General features: G+C 48.1%; 1 protein-coding gene across 1 annotated transcript in view; it reads right to left on the bottom strand.

The window, feature by feature from the left end:
• Positions 1-24,456, bottom strand: part of KISS1 (KiSS-1 metastasis suppressor) — a 42,804-nt gene that overhangs the window by 10,426 nt on the left and 7,922 nt on the right. The window contains exon 2 of the mRNA XM_085599742.1: positions 6,467-6,605. Within this exon, the coding sequence (XP_085455868.1) occupies positions 6,467-6,566 (100 nt within the window). The 5' untranslated portion in view covers positions 6,567-6,605. The remainder of the gene's footprint in view (positions 1-6,466; positions 6,606-24,456) is intronic.

Here is a 24,456-nt window from a genome sequence, read left to right as displayed (position 1 = left end):
ATATGTAGACATTGCCTTTTGTGCCCTTTGTTGGCATAACTCCTGCCTGTTGACTCTTAATGATGTCAGTTTTTAGGAGTTTCAGCACTTCCTGCTGCATCACTTTCTGGAAACGGAAGGTAACTTTACAGTAATTTTGAATTACAAGCTTATCTGAAACGTCAGTGTGTGGCTTTTAACTGAAATCCCTATATTTTTCTAGTGTTACAAACAATTTTGGAATGTCAGAAATGAGCTGTAGATTGTCATCATAACGAGAGTAGCTTAATTTTTTAAAATTTGACTTGTATTATTGAAGCTTGGCAGGCCACCTTCTGGGGTGCACCTGTCTGTGATCCAAATGCGCGCCTTCATTGCCTTTTTCTTTAACATCAGCATAGTACAAACGTAGGGAGTTTTCATCTTTTGGCAAACTTTGCGCAACTCCATAGATTTGCTTGCAGTAGACTGCAGTGATTTGTCTTTTGTTTTGTTGTATATAGTGACACAATGAAACTTCTCTGATGCAGACACTGTCTAACATGGACGTCGTTGTTCTTTTTCGTTTTTACGGAGGCCTTGAAAAATTCCCATCAGTGTTTCTGACTGACCCTCTGGATGACTTCCATTCAGCCGAGCTTCCCTACTTCAATAAACAGCATATTTTGTCCTTGTCTGTCCTTGTGTGCTGTTACAATGGTTAGTCCTTGTCCGTTTCTCCTGTTGCTGTGGCCTTTCAAACCTGTCAACCTTATAATCAATGCCTTTCCTGCACTTTCAGCATTCTTAACCTGTTGCTAGGCCTTTACTAGCATGTGTATATGGCCGCCCACATCAGTTACGTGTTTTCTGTTTTCTCCCATTTAGATATCTTCTTTCGCTGTCAGTCCAAATATGAGGTATCTTTTCGATCTGATCAGGTCTTCTTAAATCTTCTTTGCTTATGTAATTTCATGTTTTATGGTTATGCAACCAAACCATCGGTTCCCTTTTTCCAGCTATGCAATGTCTGGCCTAGGTTTCCAGCTGATCATTGATTTTGGCCATCTCTTACATTTTTTTAAATGTCATATTTTTCCTCCAAGTCCTCGTCCACAAGGATCCTGCCTGACAACCTTCTGCTATTCTCAGCCATAGGGTTTTCTTATACAAGAATTACAGAACGGAACCATTTTAAGTCCAGCCTGGAAAAAGTCTCTCGCCACCCTCATCTAGTGGGAGAAAAAAAAAAAAAAAGTAAATACCTGTATGTAGCATTCATTAATCTAAAGACTGCTATCGATCTTGTCCCAAGATGGATATTGTGGCATGTATTATTAGAAATGGGGCTGCAGCCGGAGATTTTATCTCTAGTTGTTCACTTGCACGATGCTAATTACGCCAAAGTCCGCTGGGGTGACCAAGACCAGCTTACAGACCCAATTAGTGTTAGCAGGGGAGTGCACCAAGGATGTATTCTGGCTACCACACTTATCTCCCTCTACATCCGTGGTACTTATAGTACGGCCCGCGGGCCGACAGCAGCCCGGCAGGCCTTCCTTGGCGGCCTGCGGACCTGGTAGTTAATGTACCCATGGCCACCCCAGAGAGAGAGAGAGAGAGAGAGAGTGAGTGGAGAGAGAGAGAGAGTGGGGAGAGTCAGTGGAGAGAGAGTGGATAGAGAATGGAAAGAGAGTAGAGAGAGAATGACTGACTGACAGACTTAGATACTGACTGACAGAGAGATAGAGAGAGAGAGAGACTGAGTGACACAGAGAGAGAGAAACTGACTGACTGAGGGAGACAGACTGACTGATTGAGAGAGACTGACTCACAGAGAGAGAGAGAGACTGACTGAGAGAGAGAGACTGACGGAGAGAAAGAGACTGACAGACTGACAGAGAGAGACTGACTGACAGAGAGAGACTGACAGAGAGACTGAATGACTGAGCAAGCGAGAGAGACTGACAGAGAGACTGAATGACTGAGCAAGCGAGAGAGACTGACTGACAGAGAGAGACTGACTGACTGAGAGAGAGAGACTGACAGACGGACTGACAGGGAGAGAGAGACTGGCTGATTGAGAGAGAGACAGAGAGAGAGAGAAGACAGAGAGACTGACTAAGAGCGACTGACTGACAGAGAGAGAGCGAGAGACTCACAGAGAGAGACTGACTGACTGAGAGAGACTGACTGACAGAGAGAGAGAGACTGACTTACTCAGAGAGAGAGAATCTGACAGAGAGAGAGAGAGAGAGAGACTAATGGAGAGAGAGACTGTGATGAAATTGGAGTCAAAGTGCGTACGAAGCTAAGCAATGCCTCTTAAGATTGCTATTGTCTGCTAATAAAATGTTATCAGAATCAGAATACGCTTTATTCGATTTAAGAAGTGTTAAACCATTAAAGCACAATACATTTAAAAACATGAATTACATCAAAGTAATTTAAGTAAAAAAGAAAAATCGCAAACAGTTTAAAAGAGAAAGGTGCCATCCATTGTATTATCAAAATGTGTTCTTTGTAGTTACATCAGCTTTTGAAATACAGCATTGTGGCATTGTCTAATGTTTTGAAACAGGTTTGATTTTTTTAACTCTAGCCCTGCCCCCACCACTGACCCCGCCCCCCACTGACCCCACCCTTACCGGTACAGACCTCGGCCACAACCACACTGTAATTTTGGCCCCCGACAGAAAGTTTGTGAGAACCCATGCTCTACATGAAAATGTTGTACAGGATTTATTGCAGGTACCAGCTGATGCACCCATGCTGAGGGGATAAAAAATAGTGATGCTTCTGTTTGCGGAAGACACACTGCTAGTGTCCAAAACTCCAAGGGGGCTCCAGCTACTCCTCAATCATTTTAATGATTTTTGTGGTGTGCGAGGGCTAGAGATCTATACATCTAAAACTAAATTGTTGATGATCAACCCCCACAAATCATATAGAGGAAGACCAACTCTGGGAGGCATCTCTCTCTCTCTCTCACTTGTTCTCTTTTCTCTTCGACTATTTGCGTATAACGTTATCTGAAGATATGACTTGGAAGCCCCACGTGGCTAAGCTGACCCTGAAGCACATGCAAATATCTGGGGCCTCAAGTAAAGGACACAGCACTTCCTTTAGTAAAGCAGTGGCAGCAGCTCTGCAGATCTATGAGTCTAAAGCTGTAAGCTCAGTCCTATAAGGGGCTAAATTGTGGGGCTTTGACAAGATAGATGGCCTTTCCAGATCTGAAAATAAGTTCCTGAGGAGCTTAGTACTGTTACCTCAGAGTACACCTCTTCTCTCTCTGAGGCTAGACTTGGGTAAGAAATCCATTGTTGATACAGCTAAGCTGCGACTGTTGCTTTTCTGGCAAAGAGTCAGGGCCACCCCTGAACTGTGCTCATGTGCCTCTGCTCTTGAGGAAGTCAGATCTCTATTTAAATTCCATAAAATAAGCTGGCTAAGAAATGTGAAACGCTCATTGGCAGACATAGGGCTAGAGGGCTTTAAGGAAAATAAGGACTCGACATTGCTCCCTACCAAAGATCTTATTAAAGTGCATTATTGGGATTGGGTAGTCCAGTCTGAAAATATCAATCCATCGTGGGGTCGGCTAACCTTGGAGTCTTTGGTCTTTAAGTCAGTTTGCTCCTTGGAAAGCTATCTAGATATCATCCAGGTACCGAACGACAGGAAATTATATATGAATTCCCACAAGCTCCTGGCACAGCCACCAGCGTGATCACAGTTTTACCCTATTTGCACCACTACAATTGAATCTCCTGCTCATGTATTATTTGCTTGCCCAGCATATTTACACACCCGAGAGCCAAGTGTCATACGCCAGGATGCTAGCTGCTAGGGAGACGTAACCACGGAGAAGCTCTGTGAATTCTAAGATCTGACCCAAGGCCCCTGCTTGCTTGTTCTGTTGCTAAGTTTTTGGGTCACATGTGGGGTATCAGAAGGAAACTGGTGAAGTTGAGATAATGATGATCTTAGCTGTTTTTATTTGTTTAACTTATGTGTTTCCAAGATTTTAACTGTGGACGAACCCAAGGATTGTAGCAATTGTGTAATAGGAGATCACTGACAACATCGCAAACCCTGTTAGTATTTTATGGCTTTCGGAGGTTCTTGTTGCCACTGCCCTATCTGGCCTTCAGAGATATCTGTTCACTGTGCTAACTGTAAATCTGCTCCACTTACCTTGGCTTAATGTTATTGTTTTGACATTTATTGTATTTATATTTGAGTTGCATTGCATTCTGCACTTTTATGGTTGGACGACTGAAATAAAGTTTTTGATTGATTGGTAAATACATGCATTTATGTATACATACAAAGAGGGGCTCACTGCCAGCCCTCGTCATCCACTGGTCTGTTAAATTGTCCTTCCCGCTTTGCTACAGCCCACCACTGAAAACAGCATGGGACAATGGGTCAGCCCACTTCAGACACAGGGTCTCTTGTACTGTGACAGCTTTCTCTCTCATCACATGGGAACACCCATCTAAAAAACTACTACATTTCAGTTCGGGGGCTTTCGAGCCAATCTCACCTTACATTTTATTTTTACTAATTCTTTTTTTAACTTTTCATTTAATTGTAATAGCATATTCTCCCAAAGAAACCAACAACAAATATAACATTGCACACTTGCCAAAGCTAGCCCTATTTGCATTGCAAATGCTTGGTTTCAGTCTTGATCTCACAGACTATGAGTAAGTCTAACCTTAGCCCGTCACGGTGGTTTCTTACTGAGCATAAGAACGTAGATATGTATCCATATGATTCGAGTTCATGTTCTCAGATGTCCCCAAATGATGCTTGTATGCACCCTTAAAATATAAACTCAAACTCGGTAAGGAGCCTCAGACTTGGAGGCCAATGAACTCATAACTGTCTGTGGACTGAGGCCTGGATGAACTAAAATCACATCATATTTCTCATACTTGGCTTTCTACCTTCACCATGGGTGTGCCATGAACATTTCTTCTCTGTCTGCGTTATCTGAAGGTTGGACCTGGTTCACCTACCTCCAGAGGTCACCGGCTCCCTTCAGTAGTCCACCACAGGGTATGCGTCCTTCTCCAAGATGCAGCCCCTTTTCTTCTTGGTATCTTTTGTAATATGGCCACCGAGTGCCTCGCAGTTATAGATTCGTTTTCTTTGATATTGAAAGCAGAGCTTAATTTGAGGCAGTGGTTGTCAGTGGGGGGCACTGCCACTTATTTTTGGGACTGGCACTTATTTGTCCACATCAAATATTTACCAAGAGGAAGTAAATGAAAATAAAACCACAAATCAGAAAGACAAAGGAAAAGAAAGACGGAAATCTGCCACAAAGAGAGAATGCAGGAAACTGCAGGAGTGAGACAAAGGGGCAGGGAGTGCCTGGTAGTGGATTGAAGCATACATACCAACATTGTACATTTGAAAAGTGGGAGATTTGGGGGGTAAAAATCGGGGGAATGTATTTTTTTCATTGGCATATATTGAAGCAGAGGCAATTTCAGGTGGGAGACAGCTCAAATAAAGACATTTTTGGCTTCAAACGTCGGTAGTGTCCTGCCTGAATCGGATCTATTGTGGCATGTATGTTAAAGAGGTGGTTTCAAGACTATTCACCCTTGGTATTCAGGTCGTTGACATATAATTGTACCGACAGCCTGATTCTGAGTAGAGCTTCGGACACCGGCACTCTTTCTTTTAAACATTAAATACTGATTGTAAGATGGACGACTCATGGACACAGTCTCTCCCCTTTTTATGTGTCTCACACACCTTCCCAAATAGCAAGAGCCTGACCATTGAGTACTTTCACAAGAGTTACCTTACCCACTATGCAGTGCTTTAAATGGGCAGGTACTCTCCGGTACTGAGTACCTGCAGTTCTTTAATTTGAAAGAGAGAGTACCTGCACTTCTCAGTGCTGCTGCAATACACATGTAATGGGAGAGTACCGGCACTTTTCAGGAGCAAGCAGGTACTCTAAAGAGTGAGTACCTGCACTTCTATGTTTCCATATAAAGCACTGCCACTATGTCTAAAATGAGATCCAGAACTGGTGCGGGAGTGCAGCTGCATTGAATGGACTTGCACTCTTTGAGATTACTCAAAGCCCTTTCTCTTGCAAGTCTATGTTGGCCTGCACTCTTCCGAGATTGCTAGGAATCCTGAGAGGGCACTTGACCCTCTGAGCCCTAGAGATGGAGAGATCATCCATCTGACTACATGAAAAGTGTGACAGGTACAGGTAACAAGCACTATCCCAGAGCTCTTACAAACATGTAGGCCTCTGTTCACATACACACATCCCCCGTAATGTTACACAGTGGTGATAGCGCATTCAGCCTTTCGCTGTGCGGGTAGTTTTCACTTGACAGACAGGCACAAACAAGATTCAGAAGTCCAAGGCTAGCCTAGGGCAGGCCGAAGCGGAGCACAGCTTCAGAGTAAAGTGTTCTGCAACAGTAGGTAGTTCATGTTCACAATGCATCAAACCTCTGGGTACCTGTGAGCTTTGGTCTGTTGCAAGCAGACAGGTTGTCGAGAGACTCCCCCAAGGTTGGTCTCAGGAGTAGGACCAGCAGGAGGAACAAGGCGGCGTGCATGGTGGGGGGGGGGAGTCTCAAAGCGGTCTGTCCTGGAATCTAGAAGGAAGAAGAAAAGGAGAACACTGAAGAGAAGCGAGAATTAGAATAACCTTTCAGGCTTTTTTGTCCAGACGCTTGAGCATGCAGTGCTGGGCAGCACCTGTGTCCGACTCTGTCACTGCGCCAATCCCCCAAGGGCCCTAAACACTGGTGCCTGCACAGTGGCAAAGCAAGGGTGCCACTGGCCCTAATGCAAGCACGAAAAAAGAACCCTCTGAACCCTGATAGAGCAGTAAAACATCATCACAGTCTGGATGCAGAGGGGCCATCACACCATTGTGGCTCGGTGCCACTGCACCGACTGCATCGTTGATAGCTACACCCTGTGCTTGCAATTGGTGGTTGGAGTACTCCTTTGTGTCCATGGATCTATAGTGGTAGCAGTGTTAGAGTCACCCAAGAATAGCTCTTGCACTGTGAGGTGGTTTTCATTCAGATACTGTATGATACATTTACCCACAAACAATGATGGTCACCGCGCAGTCGGTGGAAGTCTGTTTTAGAAAGTGATACCTATTTTTTATGCAGATGTGACATCCCAGGAGCATCATACTGCCTAGAAATCTAAAGTGGGCATGATTTTTTGACCTTAGGGCAATACCTTAAAGATTTACCAGGCATGGCCATCTTTAAAGTCCCCTTTAGCCGGGCGTCAGCCTGACAGCAATTGCAATGTAACCCATTCATTCAGTCAATTGATACAACGATGCAATAGGCGTCCGTCCCGTCTGACACCATAGTGAGATATGGTTTGTGTCAAGGGAGTTCATGGGACTATAGCTTCTACCACTGACCTTGGCGAGCAGTGCTTAGGTCCCCAAACCGAGACAGTCAAAGGAGATAGAGGAATGAAGGCGCTCCCACAAGGTCTATTGTAAATGGAGTGCTCAGGGCCTCATAAGATCATGGTGATGTTAACGGGCTACCAGGAAGTGTCCAGGACCTCTATCTTCAAAGGGGATGGTCGTGGTTATGGTTTGCTGAGTCACTAGAGAACTGGATATTAATGGGCCTGTGCTTCAAAACGGTCTGGTTTTAGCCAAAATAATTAGTTGATCGATGAATCTAGGAATCATGGTTGGAATTGATTAATAGAATCATACCGGCCATTGTGGACACCAGACAATCCATCAGTTGGCTAGAGAAATGTGTAGCGAGGTGGGACCCGGGGTGACGGGGCCTGCACAGTGCTGTAATAAGGGCACACCACACAGTGTGTTCTACGCTGGCGGGAAGACCCCGAGCGGTCTCTCACCATTTATTATATCTCTTCGGGTCGAGCCTGCCCAGAGGAGTGCATGCATGATACATTGTCGGGGAGAACTCGGGTGGCTCTCTACATCCCTCCTTTTCTTTAGTGATTGTCCACCATAGTCCACATGCTTAGGAGGATGTGTACATGAAGTCCTTCAGCTTCTGGCTGGCTGCAGGGTTTGGCCGGAGACCATACCTCTGGCTCCAGGAGTTGGAACTGGCCACTGCATCTGCCTGGGTGCTGGGGGGGGGGGGGGGGGGGGAAGTTTAAGTCACAATGACTTGGCTGGGTTTCTGAGCGGCAGTCACAGTTTCTCCACTTCCTGCCTACGGGTGTCTTGGTGGGGAGGTCACAGACCCTGACGAGCTGACGGGCGCGTGACACGGAGCCTCACCCAGATCTTCCGTCTCCCCTGAGCCGGTGTCCGGCCCGCAGGCCCTCTTGAAACAAGATACATTCCGGGTGACCACTTGCTGTCCTCTTTGCACTGTGACCATGGTTCCTTGCACCTTGACCACAGTTCATTCTTCCGGTTCATACGGTGTTCTGAATTTCCAGCCAGAGTGTCCGTCTTTAATCATGACACTGTCTCCTACTTTCAGCTGTGGTTCTTTTGCTCCTCTGGTGGCACTGGCCTTCTGGTTGGTCACACACCACCTAGCCTGTGTGGCTACGTTGTCTCTTTCCGGAGGTTTCCATGCTGAATCAGTTGGAATGCTGTCCTGCGGGGCTCTTTTGAAAAGCAGGTGGGTGGAGCACACCTGGTGGTGCAGTGGGATGTTTGCCGGTATGCATTTAGAAATTGGTTGAGTGCTGACTAAACATCTTCCCCCTGATCCACTGTGATCCGCAGATCACGGTTGAGGGTTCGCATAAACGTTCCACCTCCCCGTTGGCTTGAGGCCACAGAGGGGTGATCTTCCTGTGGCGAATCGCTTTGTTCTCCAGGTACTCTTGGCACTCGTGGCCTTGGAACGGGGGTCCGTTGTCTGAGTGGATTTCATCCGGCAGGCTTAGAAGGGCGAAGGTCTTGTCCAGGATTTTCCTGACGTGCGTGAAAGCCGTTGATGCTACCACCTCTACCACTGGGAACTTTGAGGATGAGTCAACGATCACCAGCGTGTGGCGCCAGTCGGGGAAACTCCAGAATTCGATGCTGACCTTGGACCATGGAAGATCGCTTGGCTCTTCTGTGATGACGGGCGCTGGTGTCGGGTCACTGCCCGTGATGGTACATGAGTGACATTGTCGCACCATGTCCTGTACTCGGGTATCCATCGCCGGGAACCAGACTTTGTTTCGTAGCCGAGCTTTGGTTTTCGCCATCCCTTGATGCCCCACATGTGCCAGCTGGATGATGCGGTCCTGCAGTGCCTTGGGGATCACAATGACATGCCCTCTCAGGACAACTCCCTGTTCTCCTTCGCTCACCTCATGTCGGATCTGCCAGAGCTGTTGCCGAGCATGGCTATCTTCTGCCCGGAGCGACTGGGCCCCATCAAGGAAGTAGGTCCACCCGTTGTTCAGTAGGGCGTTTTTCACCCTGGCTAGCGTCCCATCCTCGGCCTTTGCTTGGCCAATCTCCTCCAACGTCATGGCTTTTGGGCATGCCTCGTACGAGACCATCTTCACGAACCTCCGAGTATGCTACGTCCATAGGCAGGGCTCGAGCAACCGACGGCTCGGTGTGCCGTGAGATGTAGTCTGCTGGGTTATGAGCCCCTGGACGAAATACGACCTTGAAGTTGTACGTCTGCAACTGAACGGTCTACCTTTCAATTCTGGGAGGCGCTAGATGACACTGCAAAGAGTGGGAGCAGCAGCTTGTGGTCCGTCACTACCTGGAACTCCTATCCATACAGATAGAGGTGAAAATGCTGACACGCCCATTTTATTGCCAGGGCTTCCCTCTCGATCTGGGGGTATCTTGTCTCGGTGTTTGATAGTGCCCGGCTGGCGTAGGCGAATGGTTTCCATGTTTCTCGGTCATGGTCCTGTAGGAGTACTGCTCCTAGGCCTACTGGGCTGGCATCTACCACCAACTCTGTGCGTCGCCCCTGGTGAAAGTAGGCCATTACTGTCTTGTCCATGAGGGCTGTTTTGATGGTATTGAATGCTGTGTTGACAGCTACGGTCCATTCCCACTGACGGTCACTGTGGGTAAGGGCGCGGAGTGGCTCTGACAGAGAGGCCAGGTTCGGAATGAACCTGCCACAGTAGGTGGCCATGTCCAGGAAACTGCGGACTTCTGTGGGGACTTCGGGGTGCTCGCTGTCCGGATGGCCATTGCTTTCTTGGGGTCCACCCTCAACCCGTCTCTGGTAAAGATGTATCCAAATAAGTCGACTGACTCCTGGTAAAAGGAACCCTTGGCCCTGTGGAGGGTCAATCCGCAGTCTTCCATCCACTGGAGGGTGGCTCGGAGGTGGGTGTGGTGCTCTAAGGTGTTCGAGAACACCAGGATGTCGTTGCTCAGATTGATGACGCCCTGCAGGCCGGACAGTGCTTCCTGGATGGCATTCTGGAAGAACTTGGCTGCAGATGACACCCCGAAGCTCAGTCTCTTGTACCTCCTGAGGCCGACTTGGGAAGAGAACGTGGTGATGTACCTGATCTCGGCTCAAGTTACAGTTGGTGGTACCCCGCGTTCAGGTCCAGCTTGGAGAACCATTTGGCTCCGTTTATATACGCCACGATGTCATCCATGGTGGGGGTAAGATGACGTTCCCTTTTGACTGCTACATTCGGGAGCCTCATGTCCACACAAAGCCGTATGGCAACCGGCTGTTTTGGCTTGGGGGCCACAACCAAATGGGCACACCCTCGGGGTGGGGCCTGACACCTTCTCAATGACATTGAGGTCCTCGAGTTTCTTCAGTTCCACCTCTACTTGCGGCCGGAGGTTGAACGGCACTCTCCGGTGTCTCAGGGCCGTAGGCCTCACAGTGGGGTCAATGTGGAGCTTGAACTGCTTCCCAAGCCCTGTGAACAGTGCCGGGAATTCGAGCAAGATGGCGTCAGCGTGGGAGTCGTGGATCTGACAAGCGAAGAAGACCAAACCGAGGTCTTCTGCGGTGTGGCAACTGAGAAGGCTGCCTTTCCTCTCTTCTGTTCTGTGGAATCAGGCCCTTGTGACGTGTTTGTCGCTGGTGACTTCAGCCTCGATGACCCCTCTGACAGGCAGAGGGTGCGCACCTCCATAGGTGTAGATCCGGGCCTTGGTAGGTGCAAGAGGGGGTCGTGGGGACAGCGGTCGTACTGCTTAGAGTCCATGACATTGGCCGATGCGCCCGTATCGATGAGCGCCCATATCGATGAGCGCCTGAACAGCAGACCCTCCTACACGGACATAACACATCGGCGGCGGCATTCGGTGTTTGTCCGACCTGCTGACGAAGGATATGACAAACACCTCATCGTCATCTTCTTTGAGCGCGAGGCAGCGCCCCTGCGTTGAGTCGTCATCCTGCGACTGTGCATCGTCGAGCGACACCTGGCGTAGATGTTGCGTCATTCCTCGAGGCCTGGTGTTGGTCTGTCGAGACCGGCTGCTTCTATACACCTTGGCGAAATGATTCACCTTTCCGCAGCGAGAGCACGTCTTCCCTTTTGCTCCGCACACTGCTGTTGACGGGTGTTTCACGCCACAGTTGCTGCACGCCCCACTCGTAGACGGCCGCGGTGCAGGGTGAGCTGTACTTGGGCGCCGTTGTATGGCCTCGACGCTTTCTTCCTTGATGGGCGCGTACTTCAGTGTCTGTGGTGCTGCGGCGGTTCTATGCAGGGCATCTTCCGTTTCGCCCTCCCGTGCATCGGAGAGTTCGTGGGACCTGGCCTGGATGAGGATCTCGTCAAGAGAGATCCCCGGTTGCCGAAGAATCAGCTTCCTTAGCAGTGTTGAGCGGCATCCCTGGATGACCTGGCCGCGTAGTTATTCCCTTTGGTCCATGAAGGCACACGTGCCTGCCAGCCTGTGCAGCCACGCCTAAAACATGTTCACAGACTCTGTGTCTGACTGTGACGCTTGTCTGAACTTAAAACGCTCAAAGTCAGGGTCAAAGTGCCTGTTGAGCACAGCGACCGCAGCTTCATAGTCATCATCATTCCCTGTGTTGGGCAATTTTTCAAACAGATCGTAGATCTCAGTGTCGCCGTAGTATATGAGCAGCGACCATTTCACGGCGCCGTCTGTCTCCCTGGTACCCCTAACATAGTGGTTCAAACGTCCGATCCAGGCTTTTCATCGTGGGACTGCCATGGCCGGGTCAGCGGTCTCGCTGAAAGGCGGCAGTGGTGAAATGACTGCGTGGCTGTGACCCAGTGGTGGGCCGTCATCACCTCTGCATGGTCCGCTTGCTCCGGCCTGCTTGCCATCTGCACCTGCTGTGGACGGCGTGCTCATGGCGTCGGCACGCTTGGGCGCAGTTTCGGCGGCACGGTGCCTCCACTCGGGGCCCTGGACACACTTGGTGTGAGGTGGGGTGTAGCCACGTGACTTGCAGGCTTGAGGAAGCACGATGCACTGGGCCTTCTTTTCTGGGTGAGGTGGCACTGTAGCCCGGTAGGCCATGTGGCAGAAGGGGGTGTCTCAGTGCGCGGTCTTACCTGGGGCCTGCTGGGCCTGGATGGCTCCCTGGCGGCACAGATTGAAAGACGCCGGCCACGTGGGGCGACCTCCTCTGAATTAATAGGCACCCGAGGCCTGCTGCACTGCAGGCGCCACTACGGCGGTTCCCTCAGGGATAGGACGACTCACCAGAGTGTGCGTGATGCGTCTCTACTCGGGCGGGCACCACCGACTTGAGCACGCTCTCCGTCGTCTTTGGGAAGTGTGCCGGCAGGGTGCCGGACGTGCTGGAATGGCGCCACTCACGGCAGGGTGAGGAGTCACGTGCTGGATTGCAGTGTTGTGCGGCCAATGTTCAATGTGGCCGGGCCAGGGCAAACACCAGGCGTGCCGGCGGCGAGGTGAGGCACAGCGGGGTGGCAGCGCAGGGCACAGGAAACACAGCCCATGCCGCTGACTGCAGGCATGTGAGGGGGCAGTATTCCACCGTCTCTTGGATGAAGAAGTGTCACGGGTGGGCTCTGCACACTTAGCATCTGGCACAGCGTTGCACCGGAGTTCGACCGACCTTGTCGCCAATGTAGTGTGGCGGGGCCCGGGGTGACGGGGGCCTGCGCAGCGCTGGAATAAGGGCACACCACACAGTCTGTTCTACGCTGGCTGGAAGACCCTGAGCAGTCTCTCACCATTTATTATATCTCCTCGGGTCCAGCCCGCCCCAAGGAGTGCATGTCGGGGAGAGCCAAGGTGGCTCTCTACAATAAGGAGGCTTTCTTTTTTAACTAAGACAGCACTTGGGGGCTGTAAAAGTAGGTTAGTTCTGTTGTATTGTGTATTTATCATGTTGGTGTGTGTCCTCTCTCTGTCCAGGCAACCAGGGACTCTGTTATACAAAGTGGTCTGCAGGCACGACTAGATGTGTGCTCGCTTTCTGCTCTCCCCTGGGCCTTTTGGTATTAAGAGAAGGGGCTGCAGATGCGTGTTCAGCGCCTTCAGTAATACATATCCTCCCTTTGCTACATGTGTGCCAGCCAGATCACCAGAAGATGTTCCCTCTTTTGCATGAGGACTAGCCCAATTCAAATGAGGAAACACTTTGCCTCTATGATCGCGCCGCATTACAGGCATGGGAGGAGAGGCATAGGAGCTGTCTACAGGTGCACTGCTTGTGTGCCAAAATGAGCACAAATAATCAGTGTGTCTCCTGAGAGTGACCCTTGAGTGGGGGACATTGAACCCCATAGAGCCCCCAGACATCCCTCCACACGTGGGAGCAGTCACTCACTGCATCTGCCTGCAGGGTGAACTCTCTGCCCTTTTAATAGCAGGCCGCATTGACAAATGCACTCTGCAAGAGAGAATGGCTGTTTTAAACAGGCGTGAGTTCACAGCTGTACTGGGGGCAGCGCATTCACTGTAACAAGGTGCACTGCCGGGTCTGAATCGGCACACCAATTTAAAGACATGCTGTGGTGCAGGCAGGTACAAGGCTCCGACATATAGTGCAGACCCAGGGTGATAGAACAATTCAAGGATGCACATGAACATAATAAATATCAAGTTAAACCTGTTTGCACATTCAATATCACATGTTCTTTATTCTATTGTTGTGTGATACTTGGATCAACAAATGCTAAATCAGTTGGAAGCTTGCGAGGAAGTCATCGGGTGCTCAGATCAGGTAAGAAGCTGCTATAAGAGCCCTGTTCAGGGCTGGACTGGCCGTAGTGGGCATTGGGTGTTTCCCTGGGAGGCTGGAAGGGTGGGGGCTAGTTTTGTTACGAGGGGTAGGTTTTGCAGCAGTCCTGCAATATTGGCCCCCAAAAAATAAAAACATCAGTGCTTCACACTTGCACCCCTGCCCCCAGAACCCTGGGGGGCTGGTCCGATAAAATTGCCAGGGCTGCTTTGGGGTCCCAGTCTGGCCCTGGCCCTGTTGTACCAGAGTGGAAGAGCAGCAGAGGAGAGTACTGACACCAACACTGACTGGGCACTTCATCCCACCAGGGAGGCTGTCCGCATCCCATTATTTCAGTAATTGATGAGCTGTGAAAGAAATGCTTGTCTGTTGTTGGCAGGGAGGAGCACCAGCACAGGAAGGGTCTTGCACAATGCACCTTTAGGGACATGATCACCTTTAGAGACCACCATATGACACTTTGGTGAATCACTTAATCTCCCCGTGCCCTTGTGTAATGTAACCGGTGCTCATGTAAAGCTGTCTAACGTAACTGGTGCTCATGTAAAGCTGTCTAACGTAACTGGTGCTCATGTAAACCCGTCTACACACCCCCTCAAACCCTCCCTCCCCCTGAGCTAACATCCAAACAAGGTTTTATTTTTATCACATACTTGTCAACAGCTTTTACATCAATTCTAAATCCTCCCAATCTTGGTCAAAAGGGGGAACCTGAGGAATAAGTTCAAAAGGTGATTGGACAAAAGCACACAATTTAGCCAAAATAGGATGCTGGAATTAAAAAAACATTTCTCCTATTTCCAGAATTTCTAACTGGCACACTGTACCATAAATGGTATGGCAAAGATTCTAATGAAAAGACCAAGTGATTACCTTCCGAGGGAAATGTCCCTGTATTATGGGGCCTGCCCAGATTTACAATTCATTGTTGTAGGAAAGTAGGGTCTGCTTTCATGGTTACCCCCACTTTTGGCTGATGTTATGCTGTTTTCTGACAAGTCTGCTAATTAGGACCCCAGTCACTGTGATCTCTCCCTAAATTTGGCAATGGTAAGTACTTTGGTACCTCCACAATTGGCTGCTGGTGTCCCTTTGTAAGTCCCTAGTATATGGTACTAAGGTGCCCAGGGCATAGGTAGACCAGGGGTTTCCCATGGGCTACAGCATGTATTATGCCAGCCATGGGAGACCACTCAAACTGTGACAACAGGCCTGCCTTTGCCGCCTGTGTGAGTGGGTGCTTGCACCCTTCAGCAGATATAAATTTCCTTATATCTGAGGTCACTACATGTAAAACCTATAAGTCACCCCTTTGGCAGGCTCTTCAGTCCTGAGGGTCAGGTGCTTGGTTACAAGTGGGAGGGTGCCCCTGCATGAGCAGGGCTCCCCTACACACCCCAGATTTGATTCTCCAGGCTTTGTAAGCGTGGTCAGCCATCTAATACATATAGCGAACCGCAAATCGATTACGAGATGTCTAACTATATATTGGCTGCACCAGAACTGCTCATGTTTGGTATCACACATGTTGGAATCCTACCCCAACACTGATTCCCATGTTGGATGTAGGATCCATATACTGGGGGGCTACCCTAGGGTACCCCCTGTATTCCCAGTACCAGCCTTTCAGGGACAAGCTAGTGCTGCTGCCGACCACAGACACGTTTCTGCCCTCCTGCTGCTGAGCTGAGCTCAAGCAGGGGAAGGCAGAACAATAAGTTACCTGCCATAGGAAGGTGTGACCACCTCCTAGACAGGACTTAGTCTATTGGGCTGTGGTGGGGGAGCTTGCCAGTGCCACCAGACTGCTTTGAAGGACATATTTGGTGCCCTCCTTGCATACTCCAGTTTGAGCCAGTTCAGAGAGCGCTTGGCTCCTGCTCTGGCGCAAAACTGGACAAAAGACATGGGAGTATTCTCTCCTCTGTACAGCCGCTCCTCTGGGAGGGATCTTTGAAATGTCCCAACCCTTTCCCAAGGGTACTTAAGGGCTTACCTGTGGGTGGCTCTTCATATTCATCGTAGGACAAGATTCACACTCGAAGCTACTTCAACTTCGACCATCTGGGCAATTTGGACTGCGCTGGACTTCGCCTGCAACCGAGACTGCACCAAGGAAGACTCCTGCTGCTCCTGGTCTCGCTGTTCTGCCAGTCTTCTTCGTCGTTTGTACCTTTGCTTCATCCAGGTTCCTCTCCAGGCCTGTTGGCATCAAGGATACCCAAGGTAATCTTCCTCAGAGTGAAGGAGTCACTCCCTTGCATCTGCAGGCACCGCACTGAAGCTGACCGGTCTGCTGCTCCTGACGTCCCACAGTCTCTGAAAGGCTCCGCAATACAGGTGGTGGTTCTGCAACTCCTGTGGGACCTGCCCTGCCCAATCAGCAAGTTTGAGGCCAGTATCCCTCATCAAAACAGCTGGAACAGACCCCCTTTGCACCGCTTCGACTTGCCATTGCCTATGCATATTGATTCTGTCCTCCAGAGATCTTCAGGCTACAAGAAGCTCCATCCTCCAGCATCTCTTCCTACCAAGGTCTTCATCCTCATCACATCCTCTGCACTGTGGGCCTGCATCTTTGGTGAGCTCCTCTTGCGACTCCTGTGCCTTCGGCCTGTGGGTCCTCTTGAGGGTCTTCTTTGACTTTAGTGGGCTACTTGCTTGGTTGTTTGGGGCCTGCTTTGACTCTCCTGCACTAGGTGAGTCCCTTGGACCCTGCTGGTCTCAGAGCTGCACCTTTTTCGTTTACCATGTCTGTTGCTGCTGCCAAGGCTTGTTGGTGCTCCCACCGGACACCAGCCCCCTGGTTCTTGACTTCCGACGTGGGACAGCTTGTGAAGAGCTCCTGGTCTTCCACAGCATTGCCCGGTCCTCACAGCTGCAGCGACATGGTCACTGTCATCACTCCTGCATCTTCCATCATCTGTGGTCATTGATCTTCCGTGCCTCCTGGTCACTCCAGAGTGGCATAGACTCTGTCCCCTCTGCCTGCTGGTTCTTTTCTTGAAGAATCCATTCTTGGATTCTACCGGAATCTTTCACCTTCTTCGCCAGCAGCATCTTTTCTGAAGTCCTGCATTGTGGTATACGGCGGTTTCCAACGTCATTTCGCACCTATGTGCCTGGTTTCTCTTGTGTAGGTATTCTGGTTCCTGGGGTATCCATGGGTGGGGTGACTCTCCAACCTTCTGTCTTCCCCGAGGTTTCTTCAGGGTCCACTAGCAAGGGTACTTCTTCTTAAAAACTGCAATTGCGACTTTCCCATTGACAGGCATTGAGTACACGGCTATATTTCCACTCTGCACTCAGCCTCCGTGGGGTTCCTGGGTACTTAACTCGGGTGGTTCCTTGTGTCCCCAGCTCTTCTGATTCTTCTTGTCAAAGTCCTAACTTCGGTCACAATTTGCATTCCACTTCTTTAGTATATGGTTTGGTCTTCCCCTGAAGACCACTGTGTATTTGTGCTTACTTACTGGTTTACATTTGAAGTATTGGGAGTGTGTTGATATCTCCTGGTAGGAGATATACCAATGTGTTAGTAAAGGTGTATAATAAATATGCCTATTTTTATAACTACACCGTGTGGTTCTTTTTCGTTCAACCTACACTATATGATTAGTTCTGGTAAAACAAGCTGCTGAACACTCCTGGACTAAGCCTGGAGGCTGCTCTCCAAAACTACCAATTAGAGAGCTTTCTATGGTTGTCTAAGACCACTAAAATTACCATAATGGTTGTCTGGATTAGTTCAAGGTGCTTCACTTAAATAAGTGTGCATCATATATTAGCCAGCCTCCAACAGTTGTTTAGTTCGATCATGTTTAGGTAAAGTCTAGTGGTGATGCTTGCTCACCACAGTGAATTGGCCACCTAGTTAAGGTCCTGAGGTTTTTTTTTAGTTTATAAAACCCGCTGCCTATTTACAAGCACTCCTTTGATATTTTTAAAGAATGGATGAAAGGCAGAAGTAGATTGTGAGACCTTTTGTTTAGGTCCTAAAGCAGTAGGTGGTTATTGGACAGAGGGATACTACTGTTTGCCATTGGTGTTTTTGGTTTTAGGACTATTTCATTCCAGTTATTCATGTCGTAATGTTTTCTCTTCTTAAGTGAGTTTGGCGAGCAGTCAAGGCTTATTCTAGGAGGTGGTAAATTGGTTTAATTGGCTTAATTTACAAATGTGGGCCACTTTTTTTTTTGATACCCAGTTCATAAATGTGTGCTACTTTTATTTTAGTGTCTGAACCTATTTTCTGGCACAGTCTTAACTTGAACTGAACTGTTGCTCCTTTTAATCTTTTGTGAAAGTGAGGCTCTCTGTAGGCTGAGAGGTGCTTAAGTGGGGGGACTGGCCATAGCTGTCCACATGCATTTGTGGGACCAGGGCTGAGGGTAGAGTGTCTGTTTTACAGACTGCATTACAGAGCATGGCTTAGACAAACATATTATGACAAGTGAGAAGTACTCTTGAAGAGAGGGAGACAAAAGTTTCACCCCTATGTGTGAGATCACCTGCGCCCACATGTGCTGTGCGGCTGAATGTGAATTTCAGGGCCACAAGCTAAATTATGCCAAAACCACTCCCAAAGTGGAGCTGTTTGCACTGCTATCTCCCTTGACTTTGCAAGGTACAAATGGGGTGCTTTCCCCTCGTGCCGCATGCACTTAACAACGGTCATAGATTTAAGCCCCTCATGTTTGGCAAGCAAGAGAGATTATGGACAGAAGAGGTAGGAAAAAATAAACTAGGCATGCTGCAATTGAGTAGATACTGTCACCATTCTAGTCCCCTGGGCATCAACAGGAGGGTTCATTGGGAAACAGAGGTTTCACATGGTTACCTTTAAATAAAAAGTCCAAAACTGCACCTTGGTCCAAACATGTGAAAAGGACAAATATTCCATTATACATGTGCTTTCAGAATGTCAATTGATTTTCTTTTAATCGTTCAGAATTTTAAAACTAATTTACATTTGCTTTCTAAAAGCATGTTATAACACCCATTTGCACCTAATGATAACTAAATAATTGCCAGCATTCAATACTTGTTTATTCTGAGCACAGCTACTAACATCATCACTTTTAATATAGCCTTAGAGCCCTCCGTAGCGGGTTCTACCGGCCATTAAAGTCCCGCTCCAACAAGGGAGCGGGCCCTAAATGGCCGGTAGAGTCCACAAAGGGGGGCTCTAAGGCTATTAGAACATTCCGCCACTAGAGGGTAGAATGTTCTAATCTGTATTAAAACATTGGGAATGTTGGGAGCTCCATTGAAAACAATGGAGTGCTCCAGGCTTCTAATGGGCGGTAGAAACCCGGAGCTCCAACATTCTAATATTTTTTCACAGCTGTTGCTGTGAACTAAAGGCCGAATGGAGTTGAGGGGATTCAAACCTCTTGGGCTCCGTGAGGCCTTTGTTTTAAAAATTAGAACATTCTGCCCTCTAAGGGCAGAACGTTCGAATAGCCTTAGATACTCCGTAGCGCATTCTACTGCCCATTCAAGGCCCACTATCTTGTTAAAGGCCCGAGCCGCCGGAGTTAGCCTTCAATGGTCGGTAGAGCACGCTACGGCGAGCTCTAAGGCTATAAAAATAAGACCTCATGGAGCCCGAGGGGAGTAGAATCCCTCAGGCTCCGTGAGGCCTTTTGTTCACAGCAACAGCTGTGAACAAGCTTTACAATGTTGGAGCTCCGGGCTTCTACTGGCCAATAGAAGGCTGGAGCACTCCATTGTTTTCAATAAGCTCCCAACATTTCAATGTTCTAATTCTCATTAGAGGATGGAGGAGGGACAAATGAGGGAGGAGAGGCATGACGAGTAAGGGATGGAGAGTTATGGATAAGGTATAATGGATAAGGATTGAGGCAGGAGAGATAAAGGCTCAGAAATTATTAATGTGGAATGATGGGTGAAGAACGATGGATGAGAAATACTGAAGGATGTCTGAGGAATGACAGATGGGGGCTCAAAAATGATGGATGCGGAGTGATTGGTGAGGAATAATGGATGAAAAATAATTAATGCTGTCTGAGGGATGAGGGATGATATTTGAGGAGTTTTGGAAGGATGACGATGGTGATAGTTGAGGGAATAGGATGATCGATGAGTAATTATAAATGATAGATGAGGAATGATGGATGCAGCATGATGGGTGGACCGCTGGATGATGGATGAGAAATATTGAATGATGTCCAAGGAATGAGGGATGATGTCTGAGGGATGTTGGAAGAATGAGGATGGAATAATGATGGTAGCTGAGGGAAGATGGAGGATCTATGAGTAATTAGAAATGATGGATGATAGAGGAGGAATGGTGGATGATGGATAAAGGAGGAGGACGTCATAAAATGGATGCTGTATATGAATGCACCACCTGATGGCAAACACAGAGGCATTTGAATAAGGCAAGGAAGCAGGCAAGCAAGGAAGTAAAATGAGGCCAGCAGCAGTAATATGAACCAATTGCAATTGGTATTGCAGGTTGAAGCAAAGAAAGACATATCAAGTTCTAGCACACCAGATGCAATCTGCGATCGAAGTAGGCGAAGTCTGTGGGGCACAACATGCCCCTACTTCTCTATTTCAACTAAAACAGTTTCCCTACTTTTAGTTAAAAGACAACAGTCCGGCACAATTCATTCTGACAGCTGAGGCGCCTCATCCTTAATGTGCTGTGAAGCTAAGCGAGGGACAGACAGCTTAAAAAATTAACACGCCTTTTTGCCAGGGTGCCCACTGCCTGTATGAAATGTAATATTGTGTGATTCATCATTAAAACTAAATGGGTCTAAGACTGAAGTGATGCTCCTGGGAAAACAATGGGCGACCATTCCCCCAACAGTCTGGCCTGACGTGTTCGGAGAAATCCCCTCCCCGAAGCGTGAAATCAAGACCCTTGGAGTATGGCTCGAACCTGAGCTCACCATGAAGACGCAAGCGGCCAAAACTGCGGGCACCTGTTTTGGGCTCATGCGCACTATCCATAAGATTCTCCCCTTACTACCACCTGCTTCCAGGAAACTCCTTATCCAGGGACTAGTATTGTCCCGTCTGGATTATAGCAATATGGTCTACCTGGGAGCCCCAGAGGCCACCTTGACGAGACTGCAGCGGACACAGAACGCTGCGGCACGTCTGCTCATGAACCTTCCCTCGAGAGTGTCAGCAAAACCAGCCCTCAAGGCCCTGCACTGGCTCCCTGTGCGCCAAAGGGTGGAATTCAAAGCCATGTGCACGACACACAAACTGATCAACGGATCTGGCCTTGCGATCCTCAGCAGCTTGGTCACCCCCTACAAAGCATCCAGATCCCTCCGTTCGGAGAATGAGCACTTAGCCAACATCCCCAAATTCAAAAGGACACGCACAGGAGGACGACGATTCTCGGTTCAAGCGGCCACGGGATGGAACTCCCTCCCACGCACCCTCAGACTGGAATCCAGTTACCTGGTTTTTCGCAAAAAACTGAAAACGCACCTATTCCCAAAATAAATGTCCCTCCTCCCTTCCCTTCCCTCAATGGATAACAACCTTCTTACAGCGCGGGGATGCCCTTGGGTCACCAGGCGCTATACAAATCGCTAAATAAAAATAAATAAATTAGTTAACCTACAAATGTAAAGGCTATGTGTAAGGCAATGCTGGCTTTAGTTCATGCAGTCCATTGGTGTAGCTTAGTGAGTGATATTTGAGGGGTGTGAATTTCAAACTTTACAACTAAAAAAGCAGTGGGCCACACCATTAGTGTGTGACATGGCCAAGGTTCTGGATGGACTGTTCACATGAGGAGCAGAGTCAGTACGGATTTGCATTAAGTAGGCCACTGGGGCTGATTTACAATTCGACACACAGTGTATTCTGTCGCAACAGTGCGAGAATGCCCTGTCTACCAAACTGCCCCCCTGATTTCGAGTCAAACAAACCACAAGCTTTACTCCAACTGAGAATTTCTCCAAAGTAACTAAGACCGAAAGCAAACCTCCCTTGACCCTCACATGGGTCTTACCTCAGAAGGAGGGTAAAGAAAGAATGGATATAGACACTGAGTTACCTTTAATGTCGCGAGAGTTCAAATACCTGAGAGAGGCCAAAGATGGAATTGACATGCAGTTTGGGCTCCCCTCTATACTGGTCTTTTTCATCAAGACGGGCCTGACATGTGAGTCATTCTGCCCCAGCCCTACAGGCCTTTCGGAGATCAGTCTACAGTATTATGAAATCTGTAGCGGCCTTTCGAAGGTGTTGAAATAAAAAGGCGAAAGATGAAACACAGGCCTCTCTACGTCAGACCTCGGGATGAAAGGAGAAGCTGGTGATGGAGAAAATCAATGGCCAGCCGCCTACAAAGGCATGAGAGGGGCTCTTCGTGGAGGGTGGTGAGAGAACACGTCAACAGGAGGCAGTGTGAGCTCCCCAAGGAGAAGCAGATGGGTTGGCTTGAGAGGGATCACGCGAATGAGAGGTAGGATTGAGGGCAGAGATAGCGAGGGAGAAGCAACAGTAACACCAGCGAGAAAACGGGAGTGACTAAAGGAGACTGGCAGAGCGACAGGAAGTAAATAACAACGAGAGGGACTAACCGAGACACACGGAAAGTAACAGCGAGTGGACTAGAAGGTATTGCGAGGCAGTAATAGAGACGGGTAGTCACAAGAGCATAGAACGGGCGTTAAGGAGGGGATAGAAGAGACAGATAGGAAATAATGGAGGTAGTAAAAAACAAAGCAGCATAGAGAGGAACTAAGGGAGATAGGGGAGGCTGCCAGAGGGGAAGGGGGCTGACAGACAGGGCGAGACAGTCAGAGTGAAAGAGTAACAGAGAGATTAAAGAGTAATTCCAGGAGGACCTGGCGTGTATCATTCACAAGGGCGTGCAGAGGACCGCCAGAGTAAACCTGCTCTCAGTAAAGTTCCAAATAAGGTGCAAAGGGCTCCCGCCTAGGCCCTGTAAAGTGTAACCAAGGTACCCACACCTTAGGTCAGCCCATAGCACAGCTAAGGTGAATTTATGTCACTGGAAGATAGGGAAAGGCCAAAGCATATCTCTCCAGGTTAGCAGTGCACAGATTTCTATTGTGCTCTTAACCTGCACGGGAGGGTACCACAGTATTGTGCCCTAAATGTCGCTTGACAAAAAAAACTTATGGGGCAAATGTAAGAACGCATTTTCTAGTGGTAGACCTTGCGATTCAGTAAATGGAAGAGTTTTCAACATGAAAATAGGTTTTTAGAATGTATTAAACCTAAGAGATTCTGTGATATAACACAATCTCTAAATGGGTGTAGGAAAGCGTTAGGAATCACTATTTGGAAAGGGCATCCCTTCCAAATAGGAATTCCTTATGCAATGCATTAGTGTTTTGTGACTAAAATCCGGTTGCAAAAACATTAGTATTTTAACTACTACTGAAAAGTAATTGTAACCTATTCAAAAACAAGAAGGTTCCCCTTTGTGAATGGTCAAAATCCATTTTTTGGGAGAAGGCAGTGGTCCATGTAACCACTTCCTACTCTTAAAAAATTGTTTTTAAAACTTTCTTTTTTTAAACGCATTCCTTCAAAGCAAACTGGGTGCATTAATTAACAAGATTGTTTAATTTAAAATCAATCACAGACATGGTGGCCTGCAAACCCCAGCCGGTAACCATCCCTGTGATGGCAGCAAATCGTAATGTGTCATAATTTGCGACATGACTTAATATTCATGAGACTCGCAGTGATTCGGTATTTTGTGAACAGACCTATTAGTACCTAGCTCGCTTCACAAATACCACAGAATTTGCAAAACGTCAGTGCACAAATTGCGAGAAAAAAAATTGGAAATCCTATCTTAGTACATCTAGCCTATAGTTTCTTAAACATTTACAAAATTATCACCCCACTGGAGATAATAAAAAAAGAAATCTACTCCCAATGCAGCAATATTTTTGTAAACATAATTTAGGTCAAGATATTCATGTCAGGCGATGTTTTCAAATATGCAGACATACAACCCTATGCATCTTAGTGCCCGTCAGGCTTGAGAGCTGGTCACCATTACGGTATTCCACGTATGAGGAGGGGTACCAGGAATAGCCTTTATTGCCTGCTCTCTTATAAAGAGAAAACCCCTTTCCAAGAGAGCATCTACCCCGGAGCTCTCAGTAGTATTTTGAGGTCATATAGCTCAGTTCTGCACCCACAATAAAAAGTGTCCACCTTTTATTCCAAAACAAAGAGTAAAAAAGGCAAGGGCCTGCCATATAGTAAGACTTTACAGAAGAACATGTTTTATCCTGAAAATAAGCAACTTCACTCCCTCCCTGAAAAGTCTGAAGGTTCTCAG

Source organism: Triturus cristatus, chromosome 1_1 (assembly GCF_964204655.1).
Source record: "Triturus cristatus chromosome 1_1, aTriCri1.1, whole genome shotgun sequence".
NCBI lineage: Eukaryota > Metazoa > Chordata > Amphibia > Caudata > Salamandridae > Triturus > Triturus cristatus.
This window is presented reverse-complemented; position numbering and strand designations above follow the sequence as displayed.